Source organism: Hemitrygon akajei, chromosome 17 (genome assembly GCF_048418815.1).
Source record: "Hemitrygon akajei chromosome 17, sHemAka1.3, whole genome shotgun sequence".
Classification (NCBI taxonomy): Eukaryota; Metazoa; Chordata; class Chondrichthyes; order Myliobatiformes; family Dasyatidae; genus Hemitrygon; species Hemitrygon akajei.
The window spans coordinates 58,017,688-58,037,661 of NC_133140.1; the positions used below are offsets into that span (position 1 = coordinate 58,017,688).

Here is a 19,974-nt window from a genome sequence, read left to right on the forward strand (position 1 = left end):
CGCAAACAGAGGTGGAGAAAATAGAAAGAAACTGCCACTCCCAGAGCAGACTGAGCAACATAACACCAAGAAACAGTCAGCATAAACTACTCACCACATAATTAGGAGGAATTCTTGCTCCAAATCCCAAGGCAGAAAATTTCTTATCACTAGAGGATAAAATGAATCACAAATCAATGGAAAATATATTGTTATAATATTAAAACAATTTCAGCCAGATGCTTGTCAACATTGAAAAGCTATTGTTTTGATACTTATCAGACTGCAGCCATTCTCATCCAAGTTATTTATATATTCAACTAAGAAAAAATATTCCAACCTGATCCCTGCACTGGTTGCTGACTTCCAGTCAGAGAAGCAATCCTCCACCACTACCCTCTGCCTCCTATCACCATGCTAATTTTGGATCCGGTTGCCCGAAACATCTTTGAACCCATGTGCTCTCACTTTCTAGACCAACCTACCCTAGCAGGAACTTGTCCATGTATACCATTTTTATTGTGTTGCCTTTATCTATTGGTAACCTCCTCAGCAAACTCTCATTTGTGAGGCAATGTTTTGAATGCACAAAATGCAGCTTGCTTCCTCAAGCCAGTCCCTACATTTCCAAGTGATCATAAGTGCACTCCCTAGGATTTTCTTTCTAATATTTTCCCTACTAATGTATGTCATCGCCCTTCGAGAATATGAGAAGAAGCTCGCAAAAAAGATCTCAAAAAATGTTGACTGTTGAAATGACTCATTTTTTAAAAATTATACTTGCATTCAGATGTTTAATTGTTCCATTTAATATCAGAGACCGTATACAGTGTACAACCTGAAATTCTTATTCTTCACAGACATCCTTGAAGACAGAAGAGAATCCAAAGGATGAATGACAGACAGACAAAAACATTAGAATCCCAAAGCTCCCTCTCACATACAAACATCAGCAAAGCATCAACCTTCCCCCTCCCCCACATATTTCAGCAGGAAGCATCAGCACCCGGCACACACCAAGCAAACAATAGCAAAGCCCCCATAGGGAGAGCACGATGTGCAGTCCAACAAAACCTATTGTTCACCTGACTATTCGCAACGGTCTCTCTCTCTCCCTCTCCCTCTCCCTCTCCCTCTCCCTCTCCCTCTCCCTCTCCCTCTCCCTCTCCCTCTCCCTCTCCCTCTCATCTCTCTCTCTCTCTCTCTCTCTCTCTCTCTCTCTCTCTCTCTCTCTCTCTCTCTCTCTCTCTCTCTCTCACACCAACGAGGGACAGAGAGGTGTCAGCCCCTTTCACAGTGAGAGGGGAGACCAACATAACAAACAGCTCGCTCTTACAAAGTTACAGTCTCCGCATTGCTTTTATTTCGAGAATCAGCAGCAAATTCTCCCCCACCGGTGAGAGATGTAACTGAAATACTGGTGTTTAATGGCACTACACATTGATGTACCCAACGCAATGAAATGCCCCAGTCTCCAAAATTATGTGTACTCCATGCCACGTTACGCGTGGCTTGGTAGACAACTTTCAAAAGGTTGACGGGTTGTGAAGATGCCTATATCCAATTAAAGACTGACAGAAGTAACTCAAGATCTTAGAGTTATAAACCCTGCTTTGGTTGGTCATTACTGTGAGTGTAACCTTGTATAACAGAACATAGCAGCCAATTTGCATCTCTGTGGCAAATCCAATGTTCAGCTACTGAGACAACCATCTGTATTTGTGTCAGAAAATAAAACTTTTGCAATTGGGATAAAGGACTGCAGATTTGCTTCCCTCTTGCTTGGTTTTGCAGTAGAATAGAAGAGTGATATCAAACCTTTGATCATATACTGTATATTATGCCTCATATCGGGCAATATCAATGCTATAAGTGGTATACTTTGATCCAGAAAGTCTACGATAATTTTTTCAATAATCTATTGAAGATGTTAAAAAGCCATCTGCTTCTTAAGGAAAATTATTGTATGCTACATTTGGGACATTGCTTACTTAAACATTCCTGTTTACGACAGCTCATCGAGCTGAAGAACGCTACAACAGAATTCCGCCCTGCAGGATCAGCAAACACAACAAACCAAGGATAAGTGGCAGACAGAATGGTAAACAAATTAGAAAATGTAGTCTGATTGTACAGTTTTAATTGTAGTTATACAAAATCTCTGCTGATATAGGATGTATAATGATATGTTAGGATTGTTAACAACCATTTTGCCCAGGTATTATAAGTGTCTTTAGAAACCTAAAATAGGTTTCATGCATTGTGACATCCTGTCTGTTATCTCCATCAGCCTGGACACTAAACAATGCCAGTAACATGAAAAATCCATACTGAAAACTCAGGATTACATATCACGCCACCACCCACAAAAAGAACCCACTTTTCAGACGAGATCTCACACACGTTAAGCGAATGACACCAGCGTCAGTGCTGGACTGTATTAACACTTCATTAACACTTGTGAGGAGGCTTTCGGCTTTTCCACTGGAAATCACCAGGCACGATCAGAGGAGAATGATCTGGAGATCGGGGAGCAAAAAGACTGCAAATGCAAGGCATTCTTGGATTTGAAACGTTACTGTGCCTGAAGGGAAAATAGATACAGGCACCTGACGGTGTGATCCATCAGAAAACACTATCCCCACAGCAAACTATCCAGCCCAGTTTTACCACCACCACTAAACTACAGGTGCTGAAAAATCAGAACACAAACTCATATGGTACTGGCCTGAGGAAACAGAAGAATTTATGGGTAACTGCTTTGAGTTGCTGGCCTATATTCAAAGACACAGCAGCCAGTCAGTCAGTGTTAATGAATTTGTACCAAATCAGGTGATCCTGACCTTTATAAGAAATTGAGATATAACCTCCATAAAGCTATCGGAGATACCAAGAGGTAATGCCAGTCCAAAATTAAATCCTAGGCCAGCTGTCAGTTGTGGCAGGGCTCACATGGTATAAGAGGCTGCAAAACGAAGGCTGTATCGCAAACAAAAAGCACATCCCTTCTGATGATCTTAACACATTCTATGCAAGCTTTCATCGGGGGGGGGGGGGGGGGGATCAGAATGTCACCACCCAGCTCAACAACCTCCAATTCCCCTGAACCCACAGAAACCACTGCAGACATACGACCAGTTTTTCAAAGAGTGAACCCACAGGAAGTATCTGGCCCAGATAGTGCCCTTAGCTACAGTATGTCTTTAGATCACAGATCTGCTGCCAAGGGTGTTTTCAGACATTTCTAATGTCTCCCTGCTTTTATTTGTGGATCTCACCCCACTTTAGGTAGCCCCCAGTACCTAAGATAAACAGGCTCATATGCTCCAATGACTATCATGAAGTGCTTTGAGAGGCTGGTGACGGCATGCAATATCTCCAGCCTCCTAGTCAACCTACTGCTGAAACAGGTCTACAGCAGAAGCTGTCTCCCTGGTCCTACACTCAGCTTTGGAGCATCTGGAGAGTAAAGACACCTGCGTTAGTTTATTGACTCCAGCTTTGCCTTCGTTACTGTAATTCCAAGCCAACTCCTAAACCTGTAATTCCAAGCAAACTCCTAGACCTGTAATTCCAAGCCAACCCCTAGACCTGTAATTCCAAGCAAACTCCTAGATCTGTAATTCCAAGCCAACCCCTAGACCTGTAATTCCAAGCAAACTCCTAGATCTGTAATTCCAAGCAAACTCCTAGACCTGTAATTCCAAGCAAACTCCTAGACCTGTAATTCCAAGCAAACCGCTAGACCTGTAATTCCAAGCAAACTCCTAGACCTGGGACTTGATGTCCCCTTCTGCAACAGGATTCTTGACCTCCTGACCAACAGGCCGCAATCATTATGGATAGGCAACAACACCTCTGCCAGATTACCCTCAACACTGGAGTGTCCTCAATCCCCTACTCATGACTGCAAGGCCAGATTCTGCTTCTACCTCCATCTACAAATTTGCAGAAGATACCACCGTAGCGGGCCGTATCTCTAATAATAATGGGTCGGAGTACAAGAAGGAGACGGAGAACCTAACGACATGGTATCATGGCAATAGCCTTTCCTCCAATGTCAGTAAACTGGAAGAGCAGGTCAGTGACCTCAAGAAGAAGGGGTGGTATGTACAAGCTCCTGTTTACATCAATGGTGCTGAGGTCAAGCAGATTGAGAGCTTCAAAGTCCAATAGACTATCTTGGTTTCACCATATTGACATTAAGCTAAGCAATCTCACTGGCATCTTCTACCTCCTCAGGAGGCTAAGGAAACCTGGCATGTCCCTTTTGACCCCCACCAATTTTATCGAAGTGCCATAGAAAGCAGCCTCTCCAGATGTGTCATGGTTTGCTCTGCCCACGACTGCAAGAAACTGTACAGATGTGGACACAGCCCAGCTCAACACAACAACCAGCTCCCCTTCCGCGGACTGTCTATACTTCTTGCTGCCTCAGTGAAGTAGGCAGCACCCACCCTGGACATACTCTCTTCTCCCCCTCCCATCAGGCAGAGGTACAAAAGCCTGAAAGCACAGGGACAGTTTCTATCCCGCTGTTATAGGACTATTGAACAGCCCCCTAGCATGATAAGATGGCCACTTGAGCTTACAATCTAATCATTATGAGCTTGCACCTATTCTCCATCTGCACCGCGCTTTCTGTCACTCTGCGTTCTGTTCCTGTTTTATGTTGCGTTACCTCAGTGCACAGCAGTAGTGAATTGACCTGTACTGTATTCAAGTCATGTTTCGCATTGTACACATGGCAATAATAAACCTATTTACTAAAATGGCCATATGTCAACTGAAAAACAATGAGGCCTTTGGAGCAGATGATAATAAGACATAGGAGCAGAATTAGGCCGTGTGGCCCATTGAATCTGCTCCATCATTCCTTCATAGCTGATTTATTATCCCTTTCAACCCATTCTCCCACCTTCTCCCTGTGACCTTTAACGCCCTTGCTAGGGGTGCTACAGTGGCATAGCGGTTGGCTATAACAGCCCAAGTTGTTGGAGTTCAATCCCAGCATCCTCTGTACGGAGTCTCTACACGTCCTCCATATGGAATGTGTGGGTTTTCTCCAGTTTCCTCCGACAGTCTCCGATGTACTGGGCAAGATAACTGGTCACTGTGAGTTGTCCCGTGATTAGGTTAGGGTTAAATCGAGGTTGTTAACAGTTGCAGTGCAGCTTGAAGGGCCTATTCTGCACAATATCTCTAAATAAATAAACAAACAAACAAATAAATAACCTGTCAACCTCCATTTGAAATGTAGCCAATGACTTGGCCTCCACAGCTGTCTGAGGCAATGAATTCCACAGACTCACACATCCTCTGGCTAAAGAAATTCCTCCTCTTCTCTGTCATAAAGAGATGTCCTTCTATTCCAAGATTTTGCTCAAGTCTACAATTTTAATGGAAAGGACCTTAGATACAATTTCCCTACATTATTCCTTACACGTGGGAAAAGAAAAACAAGCCAGTGGGCTTGACAGCTGCCACTGCGGTGAAAAATCCAACCGAGGAAACTAAGGACTGACCCCACTGCTCTGTGTCATAGGGTAAGTCATCATCATGGTTCTCCTCTATGTCATGAGAAATCCATCATCACTGTGTGAATTCCTCCAGTTGGATGCAACTTAGACACAATCTGCAAAGGAAAGACAGGCAGCATCTTCAACAACTGTACAGGGCAGTTACTGACCTCACAACCAATCTCTGGTACCAATTTAAAATGACTGTAAAATATCCTCAAATGTGATTGCTTACAGAATTTTGTCTCCATATTACATCAGCTAGATGACAGAATACAAACAGTGATCTTTAAGCAGTGCATCCGCCACAGACTCACTGTCAGTGCCAATTTGCATGCAAGCAAGCCACACAACTATCCAAACATTTGTTTCAATGCCTCTTGCAGCAATACTAATTCAGTCTCCAGTACATTTCACAGTGGAATGAAGCTAATCTGAAGGACAAATGGGAAACTATTTAACCCATCCCATCTCCAATCCAGAACCAAGGTCCATTCTAACAACAATATTAAGTTTCAGTATGTAGGTGATGTTTGCTTTGCACTCAATATCTGCAAATTAGAAGTTCTCTACCAGCCTAGCCCAGCTCTATCTCACTTCCCTGCAGAACATAGTATCTGACAATAAAGATCCAACAAAGAAAACGTGGATTACTTTACATCTTTCAGTCTTTAACTGTCCAGGGAAAATAGTGCTGGAAAATCGAGATCTCAACCTAACACAAATTCATTGTCTTCCCAGCAGTAACATGTGACATCTTCAGCAGACATCTCAGAGTACTGGAGAAATACCACCAGTGCCATCTCCACAAAACCCTGCCAATCCATGTGCAAGAACCAATGTCAGTGTCATCTCTCTGGTGTTGAGGCTCTGTTGAAGTCAGCCAGAGTCTTGGTAGGTTGCACTATTTGCATGCCCAACAGCAAACCTCCTAAGCAGACTCTCTTATCCCAAAGTTCATCATAACACAATACCATGTGGGCAAAAGGGAAGCCTTAAGGATGCTCTTTTTGGCAGCATAGCAACTCTACCATATTGTTGACATTCCTGATAGTTGAAGAAATAACTCCTGAAAGCCCTGAGTCCCCTCTCCAGGATTCCTACTGCCTCCTTCCAGCATCTCCCGCTCCATATTATGTCAAATCTGCAGATGCCAAATTGGCTTCATCAGCCATTTCAGAACCCACACCGCCCCTAAAGAGGGGCCTAAGGAATTACTTCAATCTCAGAAGACGCCTGAATCCACAATCTTTTGATTCTGAGGGAAAGTCACGAATACTTAAATACTGCTGCCTAATCATAACATTAAGAAATCCAACAAGTAGGTTGGCAATATTTTATTCAAACCTATGTTTTGGGGTTCTAATGTTTCTGTCATTTATTCTTCATGTTTTTTCTGCTTCGTGGATGTCTGTGAGGAGTTAAGGATTTCAGGTTGTGTGCTGTATACATTTTCTGATATTAAATGGAACCAGTTGAACCATTTGGTTGAATTGTAGGATTCATGGACTTACAGTTTAGTTATTGGAGCAGCAATACTGGGGAATATGATTGGGTGCAATGCATTGTCTGTATCACAGAAAGAAAACTGCTTACACTTTTATAGCCTATTTGATCCAATAAAATATCCCTGGCTTCACCCGGGGTCAACCATGAGAAAGGTGGGACAGTTGGAAGTAATATTTAAGGCAACAGTGAGATGGGTACAGATCTTGTCACCTTCCAGTAAGATACAGGAAGAATGCCACATGAAGAACTTGCAGAACTTGTGATGTGCAGAGCAACTGCAGATTCAAGCTGGCCCCTCGAGCTGGAGTGGAAGTTTGAGGTGGAACAACACCATCAACAACTCTAGTCACAATCAACTTACTCACAAGCAAACCTTGAGTGGCCTTCACCTTCACCTTGCTGGTTACCTCCAAATTACCTCAGCTTTAGCAAAGGAAGACCATCATTTTATCATTCACCTAATTTGAGACATTTGTGCATGTCCAACCCCTTAAAACGTCACAGTCACACAGACTGCCCCACTAGTATGCTGCCTACACCTGTCCCACTCTGTGAATTCACAGATAAACTGCATTAAGAGGTGTTGGGTTGAATCGTTACCTTAGCTGAGTTTTACAGCATTTGTGAAACAGTCTCAGTAAGATCTTAGTAAAATCTTCAGAGTCGTTATGTCAGATCAATTCTAATGATTTTTAAAATAAAATTCTCAAGTGGATTTTGAACTGAGTGTGTTGTATCAGTGGTCATGCATTAGTGCTGAGAACTGAGAATCTAATGGATGCCATTAGCTGTGTTTGAAAGTTAGAAGGATATAGCTGTTTAACATTCCCAGAAGCACTGTTTGCTTTCGTTGCGATGTGACTACATTTCAAATATGTGATCTCTGTTTTGAAAGCAGGCAAACATCCATGAACTAGTTTTTGTAAAGCCTTATTTCACAGGATCTACACTAGTATAATCTACAACTTTCAATTATATAAAAGCTCCATAAGTTAGCATAACTCCTCCAGAATTATAATTGGCCTGAATAAAATGTAAGTTATATCCATACCTATTAATCTATAATTTCCATTGTTAAAAGTAGTAGGGATTTTGCAGTTTCCTTTCCTCTTTTTAAAATTTATTTTCCAATCACTTCACAAGCCTGAGCTGGCCTATTACAAAGTTGAGACAAAGAAAATAAAAGAAAAACAATGCAGGACTTTATGCTTTACATCAAGTTCAAATGGAAACCTGGAATTAAAGAGACTAACGAGCACCATTATAACTAACTAGCTACTAGACTGTGAGGTTCTTTCCTGATGGGTGATTAACATTACCTGTCATAGTCTTGACAGATCTCACCAACAGAGATAAGTGCTTTCAGATACTCGTTGGGCTGATAAGGATTGATGTAATGCAAGGAACAGCTGTTTCGTGGGTCTCCATTTGAAGCTGTGAAGTCAATGGCTACCTAAAATAGAAGGTGGTAATTCATAATTAACAGCACCAGGCTCTGAATGCTACATCTCTTTAGAAGCTCGTAGATGCACAATTTTCTAAATAAAGCGCATGCCAGATAGATCAGAATGAAAAGCATCATTTCAAATATATTGCAGCAGACTTGAAAGACACACTGAAACATATATCTACAAAAATTGTAGCCTGCAATTGAAAGAGCTTCAAGATTAATGAACAGAATGCACTTGTTTTTCTGTGTGACATGTTGTTCATCAGAGGGATGGACAATGGCTGGGGTTTTACATCAAACATCCAATGGCAGGAGCAAAATACTTGCCAATCTTTGAATGCTTCCAGCAAGCCACCTGTACTAAGTCATCACTGATTGGTGACGTTGAGCAGGAGAGAGTAGCAAATACAGGACAAGTTTTGCTAGCACTTGGAGGGCGTGACAGTACCAGAGAGGATTACGTGGACCAAATGGATACATCCCTACTGTGTATGTTCACCGATTCTGTGGTGACATTAATGCAGGGTGCTTGGTTTGACAGATACACACAGGAAATGTGATTTTAGGAAAACACCAGGGGTTCTAATATGAAGCAGCTGTGTGATTGGTAATGTGTTGTGACAGGAACTGGATTATCATTCAGCGAAAATGCTTCAAGCAAGCTTTCTTGGCAGTTTGCTTGATGCCTCCCTGGTGCCTGGTGTTGACTGTGCCTGATCTTCCACTTTGAGGGTGTCAATATCAGCCTCCAGAAATTTGCTTCTGGTCCATTGCAGAAAATAAAAGTGTGGAAAGGGGAAACAGGCACTACAGCTCCTGTAAATGCCTGATGTTACCAGCAAAGCTATCCGTTCCCTCCCCACTCCCAGAGTTACTCAGTTAATTCTGACTATGAAGTGCTATTACTATAGTGATATCATACACCAAGAGCCTCACACTTTCTTATTCATTTTTGTTATTTGTAAAGAAGCAAAGCAAAATACTCAAATGACTGAAGAGAAAACCTTGTTGGCAGATCTCAGCACTCTACTCATACAATTGGAGGAAATAGTAACTTTAAGTATAATGGCTTAAATATTTATGGAGTGAAATTCCTTTTGGTTGATATATTGTTTCACATTGTTTTTGAAAAAGAAGTTTATAATCCCAGATTTTTGGGAACGTCTTCCATGTCGGTGGGTTGTGAAGGGATCCCAATGGAGGTGGATCAGCACTTCTGTAACCATTTATTGCCCATTCAAGTGCTTGGAGACACAAGCTCTATCATGCCAAGTTAGGCATCAGTGATTTAATACAAGTAGGCACTGTAAATTGACACATTATAAAGGGCTCCAGTGCAAACAAGCCCAAAGCAGAACGGCTTCATGTTCCAATTACTCTACAATGGTGCACAAACCTTGAGACAACTCATTACTTTGATTCTCGCACTGAGCTGAAATCCTCCAGTGATCCCAGTTTCCACACATCTCCATCAAAATATTATAAAAAGGAGCAGCATGATCTATCTATGGCAGTGACAGAGTATCCCGTGCCTCTTCTCTGGGCTGCCTGAGTAATATCGTTCCCTATATAACTCTTACTTCTCATCATCAAAGAGATAGTTAATGCATAAGGCAATCCCCATTGAAAATCGAGTTTGTACTGCACACTAGTTTCACACTGGCTTTTCAAAATAGTTTCAGCAATATAATCTGCTCACGTGAATCAACATTTCAGGATAAATGCTTCAGAAGAAAACAAAGGCTGTAAAAGATGCAATCAAGGCATTATTATAGCCAGAAAGTTATTTCTTCTATATAATCATCAGCACTTTGTCATTCAGATATGACATCCACCTTCACCTGCAGATTCAGGTGAGATGGTTAAAGTATGCATAAGCACAGGTAAAATGGTAAGATCAGGCTTGGAGCCAACTAAATGCAGAGTGAGTAGTTTGTTCCCATTTGAAATTGCCATTTGGATGCAATTTTACTGGCATGTGTTCATCCACCTGCCTCACATCCATCAGAATTGGGATGCTAATACAACACGTAGAAGGGTTGCAGGTCCTAGTCCCATTCTGAAGTCCACTTCATCGATCAGGTACAAAACTGGCAGCATTCTGATGGTGGGTGGACATTCAGGACCCAATTATGCCAAACCAAAAAAAAATTGAATAACAAAAGTACTTCCAATTTCTACAATGTTGTAGGCTTCTCCTGTAGAAGTGCCAACCAAATTAGAGATTACTACAGTACTGTTATTCGTGTAACAGCACATGGCTAATTAATGCTCACTCACAAAAGGAAATTTGTAACACCATTTATAAAATACATGCACTGCAACCACTTCGGGGAAAGAGGTCAAGGAGAATTTGTGAATTCTCAGCAGGCAGACAAGCTAGACGTACAAGCTAAATGGAGCTTGGGAACATTCCACTGACCACATGACACAACTCTGATAGCATGCATGCCAAATATCAAAAATGGTGCATCTTACATGATTGCTGTCAAACGCATTCAAGCACCTTGAAGCAATATTTGGAGACTTTTCCCAAGCATAAGCAGGACAAATCCAATTTGGCCAATTACTCCTCCCATCAGCAAAGTGCAACTCTCAAACAGCACTCGTTCCCCAATAACCTGCTCACCTACATATCCAATCGTTATCCTAGATCTACCAGCTCCGAACCTCAACAGACACTGACCCCAACATAAGGCAAATTAGCTGCTTCTTTGAAACCCGCCACCCCTCCCACTGTGAAGAGCAAAGACAACAGCTGCGTGGATGTGTGCACTATTCTGACTTGGCACATGAATGTTATTCCTTCAGTGACCCAAGGAAAATTCCAAAAAACTCCTCATTAAACAGAATGTAGGAGTATCTTCATCATCAGTTATCCAGGCAGTTCCAGTGACAGTTTTGGACATGAAAATACACATCCTTTGAGTGCATTAAAATCAATTCCATAAGGGAAGTGAGAGCAATGGTCCTTGAGATTACCGGAAATGTATGAAGTAGAACAATCAACATGGATGAAAATCCAGGAGGAAAGGAACACCATTCCCACCACAATGGAAGATGGTAAAGGTACAGTAGTTGTTCAAACACCTGAAACCCTGCACCCTTACCTCATCATTCTCCCTCTATTTTAAAGTCAGAATAGGGAATATTTATGAAAGATGGCACTGATCTAACAAAAGAAAGTCCAAATTACTTCATTATTGAAATTCCCCAATTGCAGTGCCTTGAAGTCCTGGATCATGAAATCCCTATGTACTCCTATAAATTATCGCAGAGATTTAGTCTCATGGGGAGAAGCTGCATCAAGCACCCTGGAACAGTGGAGGGGGCCTCATCCAGGGAGACATCTTTCATGACCAAGCGCTGAGCTTTGGGAGGGATGTATATAAAGTTATGAGGGAAGAGGACAGCCAAATCAATTTGGTGATAGGTGTTGCAGCCCGATTGATATCCTGTGCTGAATAATTCACTCTCTGACAATGCAAAGCTCTTCCGCCACCTAGAAAATACGGGTCAGGAATGCAATAGAATACTCAACACTTCTCTATGTGGGTACAATTCCAACAACACTCAAGATATTCAGTGTCATCCAGGACAAAGCACTTTTTCCAAAGCACTCACATCCTCCATTGTAACTACAGTGTTTGCCAATAAACAAGGGTTTCTTAAACAACATCTCCCAAGTTTACCATTGGCACCACCCAAAAAGAGAAGGGGAACAAACAGATGGCAAGACCACCTCCTGGATGTTTACTTTCTGTCACCTTTCCAGAAACTTACTGCTGTTTCTTTATCAAATTTCTGGGATGCAATACCCAACGGCATTAGTTACGCTGCACTGGCTGACTGAAGGGGGTGGTGTTTAGAGAGGGATATGAAATGCTGTTGTTCCTCACAGTCATATTTCACTCTTCAAAGTACCCAGTGCAACAAAGGACTTTCTGCAGTTACGAGTTGGGTTCTAGCCTTACATCAAAATGAATACGTTCAAATAGGATCAACAGTATGCTCCCATTTAATTGCTACTTCTTCATTTTTTTTTACTTATCCAGAATCATTACTTTTCTTCTACACATGGTTGTAACTTAAACAAAAATAAAGTGCAACTTTTTCCCCACAATTTTGTAACCAGCTTGGAAATCAGAAAGTGTCGATACAAACCTTCGGTAAACTCATAACTGATGTTCACTTTCAACAATTCAAGTAAAATCAAGTGTCCATCTTCAAAGGCAGAGAAACATCAAAACTGGAAAGCAGTTTTAAAAACATAATAACTATTGACCTACCGTAAAGTGAATCTGGCATCCTCCCATTATGTAATCTAAAAAGGAATATACCCTGTGCAACTTTAACACAGAAAAAATGGGTTGTTAGTCCAAGAGAAGTAAATCAGTTCAATACACAAGATATAATGATTAATAATCTTTTGTGAATAAGACCCCTCAATCTGTTCATGTGATTCATAATCGTCAATTAAACCTATTTAATTTTGGATTAATGCAGTCCAAGTAGATTATGTGTCTTTTTCTGGTTGATTATATTTTAATGATATCAGTTTGTCAGGGATGAATGTGTGCTAAAGAATTACTTGAAATAAATGAGTAACAATTTGCTTAAAGGCTTATAAAGGTCTGGATTAAGTGTAGTCCTAAGTGACTGACTTCCCTCATAATAAAACTCACTTGGGCTTTTATCACAATTTTAACCTCAATACTTTTGAATGCAAGGTTGTCCAGCAAAAGCTGTACCATGACAGGCTGTTTTAATTAAAACAACACTCCATTTTAAATCAAGTTTTCTTTCAAATTGGCTCCTCCTGATTTTCTGTTGACTGTTGGAGCCTGAGTGAAACTAAATATATTACTTAGGATGATCTCTTCAGCAAAAGCTCCTTGAATAATTTTAGAAAACTGCTCATAAAAAATGCATAACACCAATGATAGAAATCTTAGACTATTGAAATAATGTGATTCATAACTTTTTCACAGCCTATCACTCTTTAATTCAGTGGTTTATTTTCAATTAAGCAGCATCAGCATGTTAGAAATTCACACACCGCACAAATTGGACATGGAACGGCTTTGGAGGGAATTTTAGATTTTTATTTCTTCTGTCTTTCTATCAGAATATTGAGTTAAATTAGTTGCAAGTAAATCAATGCTTCTTAATGAAGAGAAGAAACAGAAACAGACTGAGATCCATCGATTTTTTAACATTAAGGAAATAAAGAGGTAATAAGCTAATGCAGGGAAGTACCCCTGAGGTAAAAGCTCAGCTGAATGACAGAGTGGCCCATTCTTATTGCTGTCTCTTACGTTCTTATGCTCCTATGAACTGTTTTGGAAGGAACAAAAAATATATATCTCATAAATAAACTTCCCCAAAGTCAGTGCTGCTACTTATGGAGGCACTTCTGCTGAGAATTCCCTGGAGAAGAACAGGATAGATGAGAGTTCTGCAACAATCTTTGTGTTTTTAGGATGACCAGCCACTGAACCTTTTTGAACTTGTAGTCAATGTTTCATAGAAAAAAAATGAACATCTAGATCGGTCTTCACTTACATCTAGGCAATTCAAACTTTATATCATTCTGGTTCACCTTACCTTACAATCTTTCAGTATGACAGTTCCAGAATTTTTATAATGTCTCTTTTTTGCTTTATATTTTGGATTAACACAGTCCCAGTGGATCTGATGAAAAGAGAAGGCCCCAATTGGATCACTAAATCATTATATAAGCCAATCTGCCACTCACAACAGATCATTTGTAATTCTAAATGTGCTCCAAAATTTTGTCTGAAGTACCTTTGGGTTTAGAAATGTATGCTGACAAAATGGTTGCTATGCACACGAAGACAGACGATGCGTTAGTTGAGGATGGAGGCATTTAAATATTCATCAAGTTAAATAACACAGCAGTGGGGAATACCACTAACAATTTAGATCATAACATGAAGCAACTTATGCAGCAGGTGGAACAAAACATCCTGCCACTGATTATAGAGCAGATAATGTGACATTGAACCCCAGTACAGTCACTCACAAGTTCAACATTTCATCTGTTAATTACTTTGTTCAGTCAATCTAGTGTGCAACAGGCTGTGTTTTCACAAATAATGGTTGAGGTTTCATGTCTAAATAAATGCAGAACTAATAACACACATAAGACCAGCAGCTTCATAGAGGCCCAAATACTGTTCCAACTTCAATATTCCCAAACCCTACATTAGCTTTTTCAGAAAAGCACATTGTTCCCTGTCTCTCCACTGAAACACCTTGGATGGTGGGACATTTTTTATAACATGAAGCGACTTATGTAGTAGATGGAACAAAAATCCAAATATCCAAAAACATTATTTACCTTGTTTTCTCCCATTGCCTTCCGCAGTTCCTCAAAAGTGGAGTAAAACTCTCCAATGAAGTCATGTTTCCCACGGCTATCATAATCCCAGACCAAACACTGAAGAGACAGAATTAAACTGAACATCAAGTGACGTATTTTTTGCTTCCTTACATCGGGAAAATGGAGGACAAGATCAAAATTTGGTAATCATAATGAATTAAGAGTAAGGAACTTGGTTAATTCTGAAAAGGGCTGTAAATGTAACGACAGATTAATGTACGTTGAAACCTAAGTGCAAAAATAACATATTCGAAGTAAAGGTTAACATTTAAGAGGTACAGTATAATCTGTGTAGAAACTAGGCAGACTGACCAATCAATGAGTCAGAATTTAGGATGTCAGAACAGTCAAGAAGTTCCTGGAAGCAGCTGGTAAGCATTTAGTATCATCCAGCAATACACAGCCTTAGGGAACAGAATCAGGGATACAAAGCCGGCACAATCTGAGTGGATTGGTGGGATTTCATAGAGAGTTCCAGGGCCGTGATGTAGTAGTGGAAGTAGTTGTGGCTGATGAGTGTTGGGGGAGTGGGGGCAGTCAATACCAAAATCTCGAATCCCTGTGACTTTCTCATGGTGTTAAAGGAATGGTGATGGACCTCTCCTCTTGCAACCAACAAGTTTCAACTCAGTTTACACTGGCACGTGAGTCCTTCAATTATGTCGTCACTGTGCAATCTGCTTTTTTAAAGAGGACCATAGATCTTGGACTGGTGACTTTAATACAGTACTTGCACTTTAAGAGCACTGTTATCGCTGTTTGGTAAAACTGCTCCATGCATTGTTAATGAAATGTTCCGATCTGCTGCCATTTAAAGCTTGGCTGTCTTAACTACAGAGATGAAGTCAGAGAGGCACTGCAGTGTCAAGTGGCAGATGCTCGGTTTAATAAAACTGGAACAAACAAACGCAGGGAAGGAAGAAAATCTGGTCTCTTCTGCAGATGAGCATGACTAAGTACTTTTTTATTATTGGTGTAGCTTATCTGCTATACACAAAGTGTCAAAATGCTAAAAATTAATTTGATCATTAAAGCAAACAAACAGTAAATGGATTTCAATGGTTATAGAAGTAGACTATTGAATTAAAGTGTCTACATTAATCCAGTAAGTACTAAAATATGTTTGCATCTTGTTGGAGCTAACTGGAATGTCAAGACCAAACTCCATGGTCACGTCATTTTCTCAAAGTATAGGTAAAGAGGAAGCAAGGTATTACATAAAAAACAACACAGAAAAAAACTACACTAGACTACAGGCAGTCCTGGGTAGGTCTGTAGTCTAGTGTAGTTTTTGTACTGTGTCATGTAACACCATGGTCCTGAAAAACATTGTCTCGTTTTTACTGGGTACTATACCACCAGTTATGGTCGAAATGACAATAAAAAGTGACTTGACTTGACTTGAGAACTCTGTGCAAGTCTTGCAAATCTACATAAATTAATTTCTTCTCAATAGTCAGCATTTCATAGAGAATGTGGTCATAAAAATTCAACATGTTTGTACAAACATAGTTGTTTCCACTGCTGACATGGTTATGCACATAGCATTCACCTTTACACAGTGAGGAGGCATCTATACCTGCTATTGGTTGCATTGCCCATTTTTAAAGGCCCTTCATGAAATAAAAACTTAATCTGCTGCTTAATTTTACATCTGGGAATTATGTTAAATATTATAGGGTGCCTGTAAGAGAAAGAGTTTCCATGAAATTATACAAATTATCTTTACCCTTCTGTCTGAGTCCTGAGGCATGGAGATTTTGGAATAGCACTGACAGGAATATTCTTTAGCAAACAATGCAACAAATACTCTTTTAACCATTCATGTAACAGACAGTATTCTACAATCCCTACCTTTAGTTGTCTCTTTTCATCACAACTGCAAAGTGAACTCAGGGAAACTTTAAATGACTCCCACACAGGATTTAAATTGTTCTTGATAACCTGGATAAGCAGAGGGGGGAAAGAACTTCTCAATATCACACTGAGTTCTTGTCATCTGTGCATCAAAAGCAAAAATCAAAGGTTTGCTTCAGTGGGGTTGACGATGTCATTAATTTCTTGTCAGACTTGACATAGAAAGTAGCTGAACATTATTTTACATGAACATGTAAACAGAGAGCAAAAAATAACAGAAAAGTTGAGTCATTGCCTGGCCAATAGCCTGTTAAGCTGTAGAATTAAAGTACTCTACTAATACTTTGCATGTTTCACAATCTTAAAATACACTATTAATAGAATTATGATTGTCAAATTTCTCTCACATTAAATGCACGAAAGATTATTTTCCAATTTGTAAATGGTCATGACTTCCTATAATTTTAATGATATCATATCAAATCTTTATGTACCCTATTGAACAGATTATTATAAATTGATTAATAATGCCTCATGAGACATTTTAACTGTACATACTTCATGTAAAAGAAAGAGAAATACAAATTATAGAATTACAGCAATCAATCATATACCCATTTGTAAGTTCATACCAATTTTTTGAAAGAGCTATTTAACTGTCTCTATTCTCTTTCCTCACAAACCTTCAATTCTTTCCAATTTAAGCATAAATCTACTTCCACTTTCATACTTACTATTGAATCTGCTACCTCCACACTTCAGGCTGTGCATTTCAGATCACAGTAAGCTGTTCAATGAAATAACTTTCTTCTCAACATGTTATTTCTATCTGATAAGTTGGTGTAATTATTATGAACCTGTTTCCTATCGCTTTCTTTAAATCTTACGACAGCACTGTGAATCCCAAAGGAAACTCAAGAGATTACAGATGTTTAATATGAAGATTCAAACAATTGCTGGAGGAAAAAATCCTGCTTCAGGATCTCAAGCCAAAACATCGACTGCCCCTTTACCTGCACAGATACTGCCTGATTCATTAAGCTCCTCGAGAAGTTTTCCGCTATACGAGGGGTGATTGATAAGTTTATGGCCTAAGGTAGAAGGAGTCAATTTTAGAAAACCAAGCACATTTATTTTTCAACATAGTCCCCTCCTACATTTACACACTTAGTCCAGCGGTCATGGAGAATACGGATCCCTTCTTTGTAGAAGTCGGCATCGTGGACCTCCAGAAGTGGTCCACAGCAGGGGCGATTGATATGTTTGTGGCCTAAGGTAGAAGGAGATGAGTTATTAACTTCAAACTTTCTGCGTTTTCATCTGTGCACGTACCCGTGCATGTAACGAGAGCTGTATCTCCTTCCACCTCAGGCCACAAACTTATCAATCACCCCTGCTGTGGACCACCTGGAGGTCCAAGACGCTGTCGTTACATGCACTCTTTGAGTGATAATGAAGAAAGTTTGAACTTAATAACTTATCTCCTTCTACCTCAGGCCACGAACTTATCAATCACCCCATGCTGTGGACCACTTCTACAAAGAAGGGATCTGTATGCTCCACGACCGCTGGACTAAGTGTGTAAATGTAGGAGGGGACTATGTTGAAAAATAAATGTGCTAGGTTTTCTAAAATTGACTCCTTCTACCTTAGACCACAAACTTATCAATCACCCCCCCCCCTATATATTTTAAATTGATTTTAAGAAATATTCCAGGATTTATGTGAATGTGTTTCCTAATCTGGCACAAATGGCAAATGAAATATCATGTCAATCCCTCAGTCACTACCAGCCTCCCCTTCTTCCACAACAACCCACCCCCACTCGTCGCCCCAGAAACATCTCAAAAAACATTTGCTGCCTCTCTTGGCTTCCTCATGTTGTTCCGTAACCCTCATCTCTTTGGCCAAACTTCTCTCTCTTTTTTTTTGTCAACTGATTAGCATAGCAACAATTCTTCTTTGTCAAATTTCTAAGAAGCACCTTCATTCGTTCTACATAAGTTTAGAAAGCTGTCTTATTCTATTATTGATAACTTTAATGAGGACTGCCATACATAACCAGCTCAAACAGAATATTTTTTAAACTAACAATAGAATATGTTCATTAGTCTTCGTAGGCACCTGCTTCAAAAATAGCGATTAGAATTGTCATTCTGCAATGTACATCACAGTGCATGCTAGCATTTAAGTGACAAGCACACTAAAAATTCTTTGCTATAGTATTTTGCAGCCTTGTTAACATCGAAGCAAGCTAGACCTTGGACTGCACAGCATTTATATAAGAAAAAATTCTCCATCCCTGGATTTAATGTACAAAATATAGTTCTGTTCTTTTAAAGATACTATTTGAAATGCTGGAAACTTTCTTTTGTCTGGTTAGGTTCAAGATTTGAAAGGTGTTTTGATTTGTGATTGACACCAAAAAATTATATATGAGACCATTATAAATGAAATCACGTAGAAAGAGACTATATCTTTTTTCTTAGGACATACAGTATGAACAATAGAAATAGTAGCCGGGCCAGCCCATTCAACCCCTTGGAGATGTGGGGAACTGCACCAGGTCCAACCAGATGCAAAACCAGCAGGATTCATAAACAATTAGCAGACTATCAGAGTTCTACAATATATTGGTTCTGTACAGACCACAATTTATATGTTAAAAGCAATATAAGCTCTTAAAAGCATGCTCTTCCTAGTTTTAATGCAGTCACTATATTGCCTTCCCTTCTTCTTTGGAAACATTGCATGTTCAGATTAGTGATTCCAAATTGATCTATAACCTGCTAACCAACTCTGCACTCACTTTGTTGTCACTAAGTTTATTTATTCATATGTTTAATATTTCACATTCCTTATTTACAGTATGTTTATAGCTCAGAAGAAGGCAAATTTGCTCATAAAGTATGTAACTGCTTAATGTTCGAACTATCTGGCTGGTCCCTGCCCTCTACACAATGCCCTCCAGCTTCTTTTCTGTTACATAATCATCCAGCTCCCATTTGAATGCCTCCACTCCAATCTGTAGTAGTTTACCTTCAGGATCTAACTATTTGCTTTAAAAAATAATCTTCATGTCACTTCACAAACAAGAGAAAATCTGCAGATGTTGGAAATTCAAGCAACACACACATACGCCTCTATTTTTCTGAGCTCCATATACATGTCCAGGAGTCTCTTAAAAGACCCTATCGTTTCCGCCTCCACCACCATTGCCGGCAGCCCATTCCACGTACTCACCACTCTCTGCA

At 40.0% G+C, this 19,974-nt stretch overlaps 1 protein-coding gene across 1 annotated transcript in view; it reads right to left on the bottom strand.

The window, feature by feature from the left end:
- The window catches only part of cpne7 (copine VII), a 145,329-nt gene that overhangs the window by 40,197 nt on the left and 85,158 nt on the right, over positions 1-19,974 (bottom strand). The window contains exons 7-12 of the mRNA XM_073070216.1: positions 16,718-16,807; positions 14,822-14,920; positions 14,065-14,151; positions 12,743-12,806; positions 8,327-8,456; positions 95-149 (exon numbers count right to left, since the gene is read on the bottom strand). Coding sequence (XP_072926317.1) covers positions 95-149; positions 8,327-8,456; positions 12,743-12,806; positions 14,065-14,151; positions 14,822-14,920; positions 16,718-16,807 — 525 coding nt within the window. The remainder of the gene's footprint in view (positions 1-94; positions 150-8,326; positions 8,457-12,742; positions 12,807-14,064; positions 14,152-14,821; positions 14,921-16,717; positions 16,808-19,974) is intronic.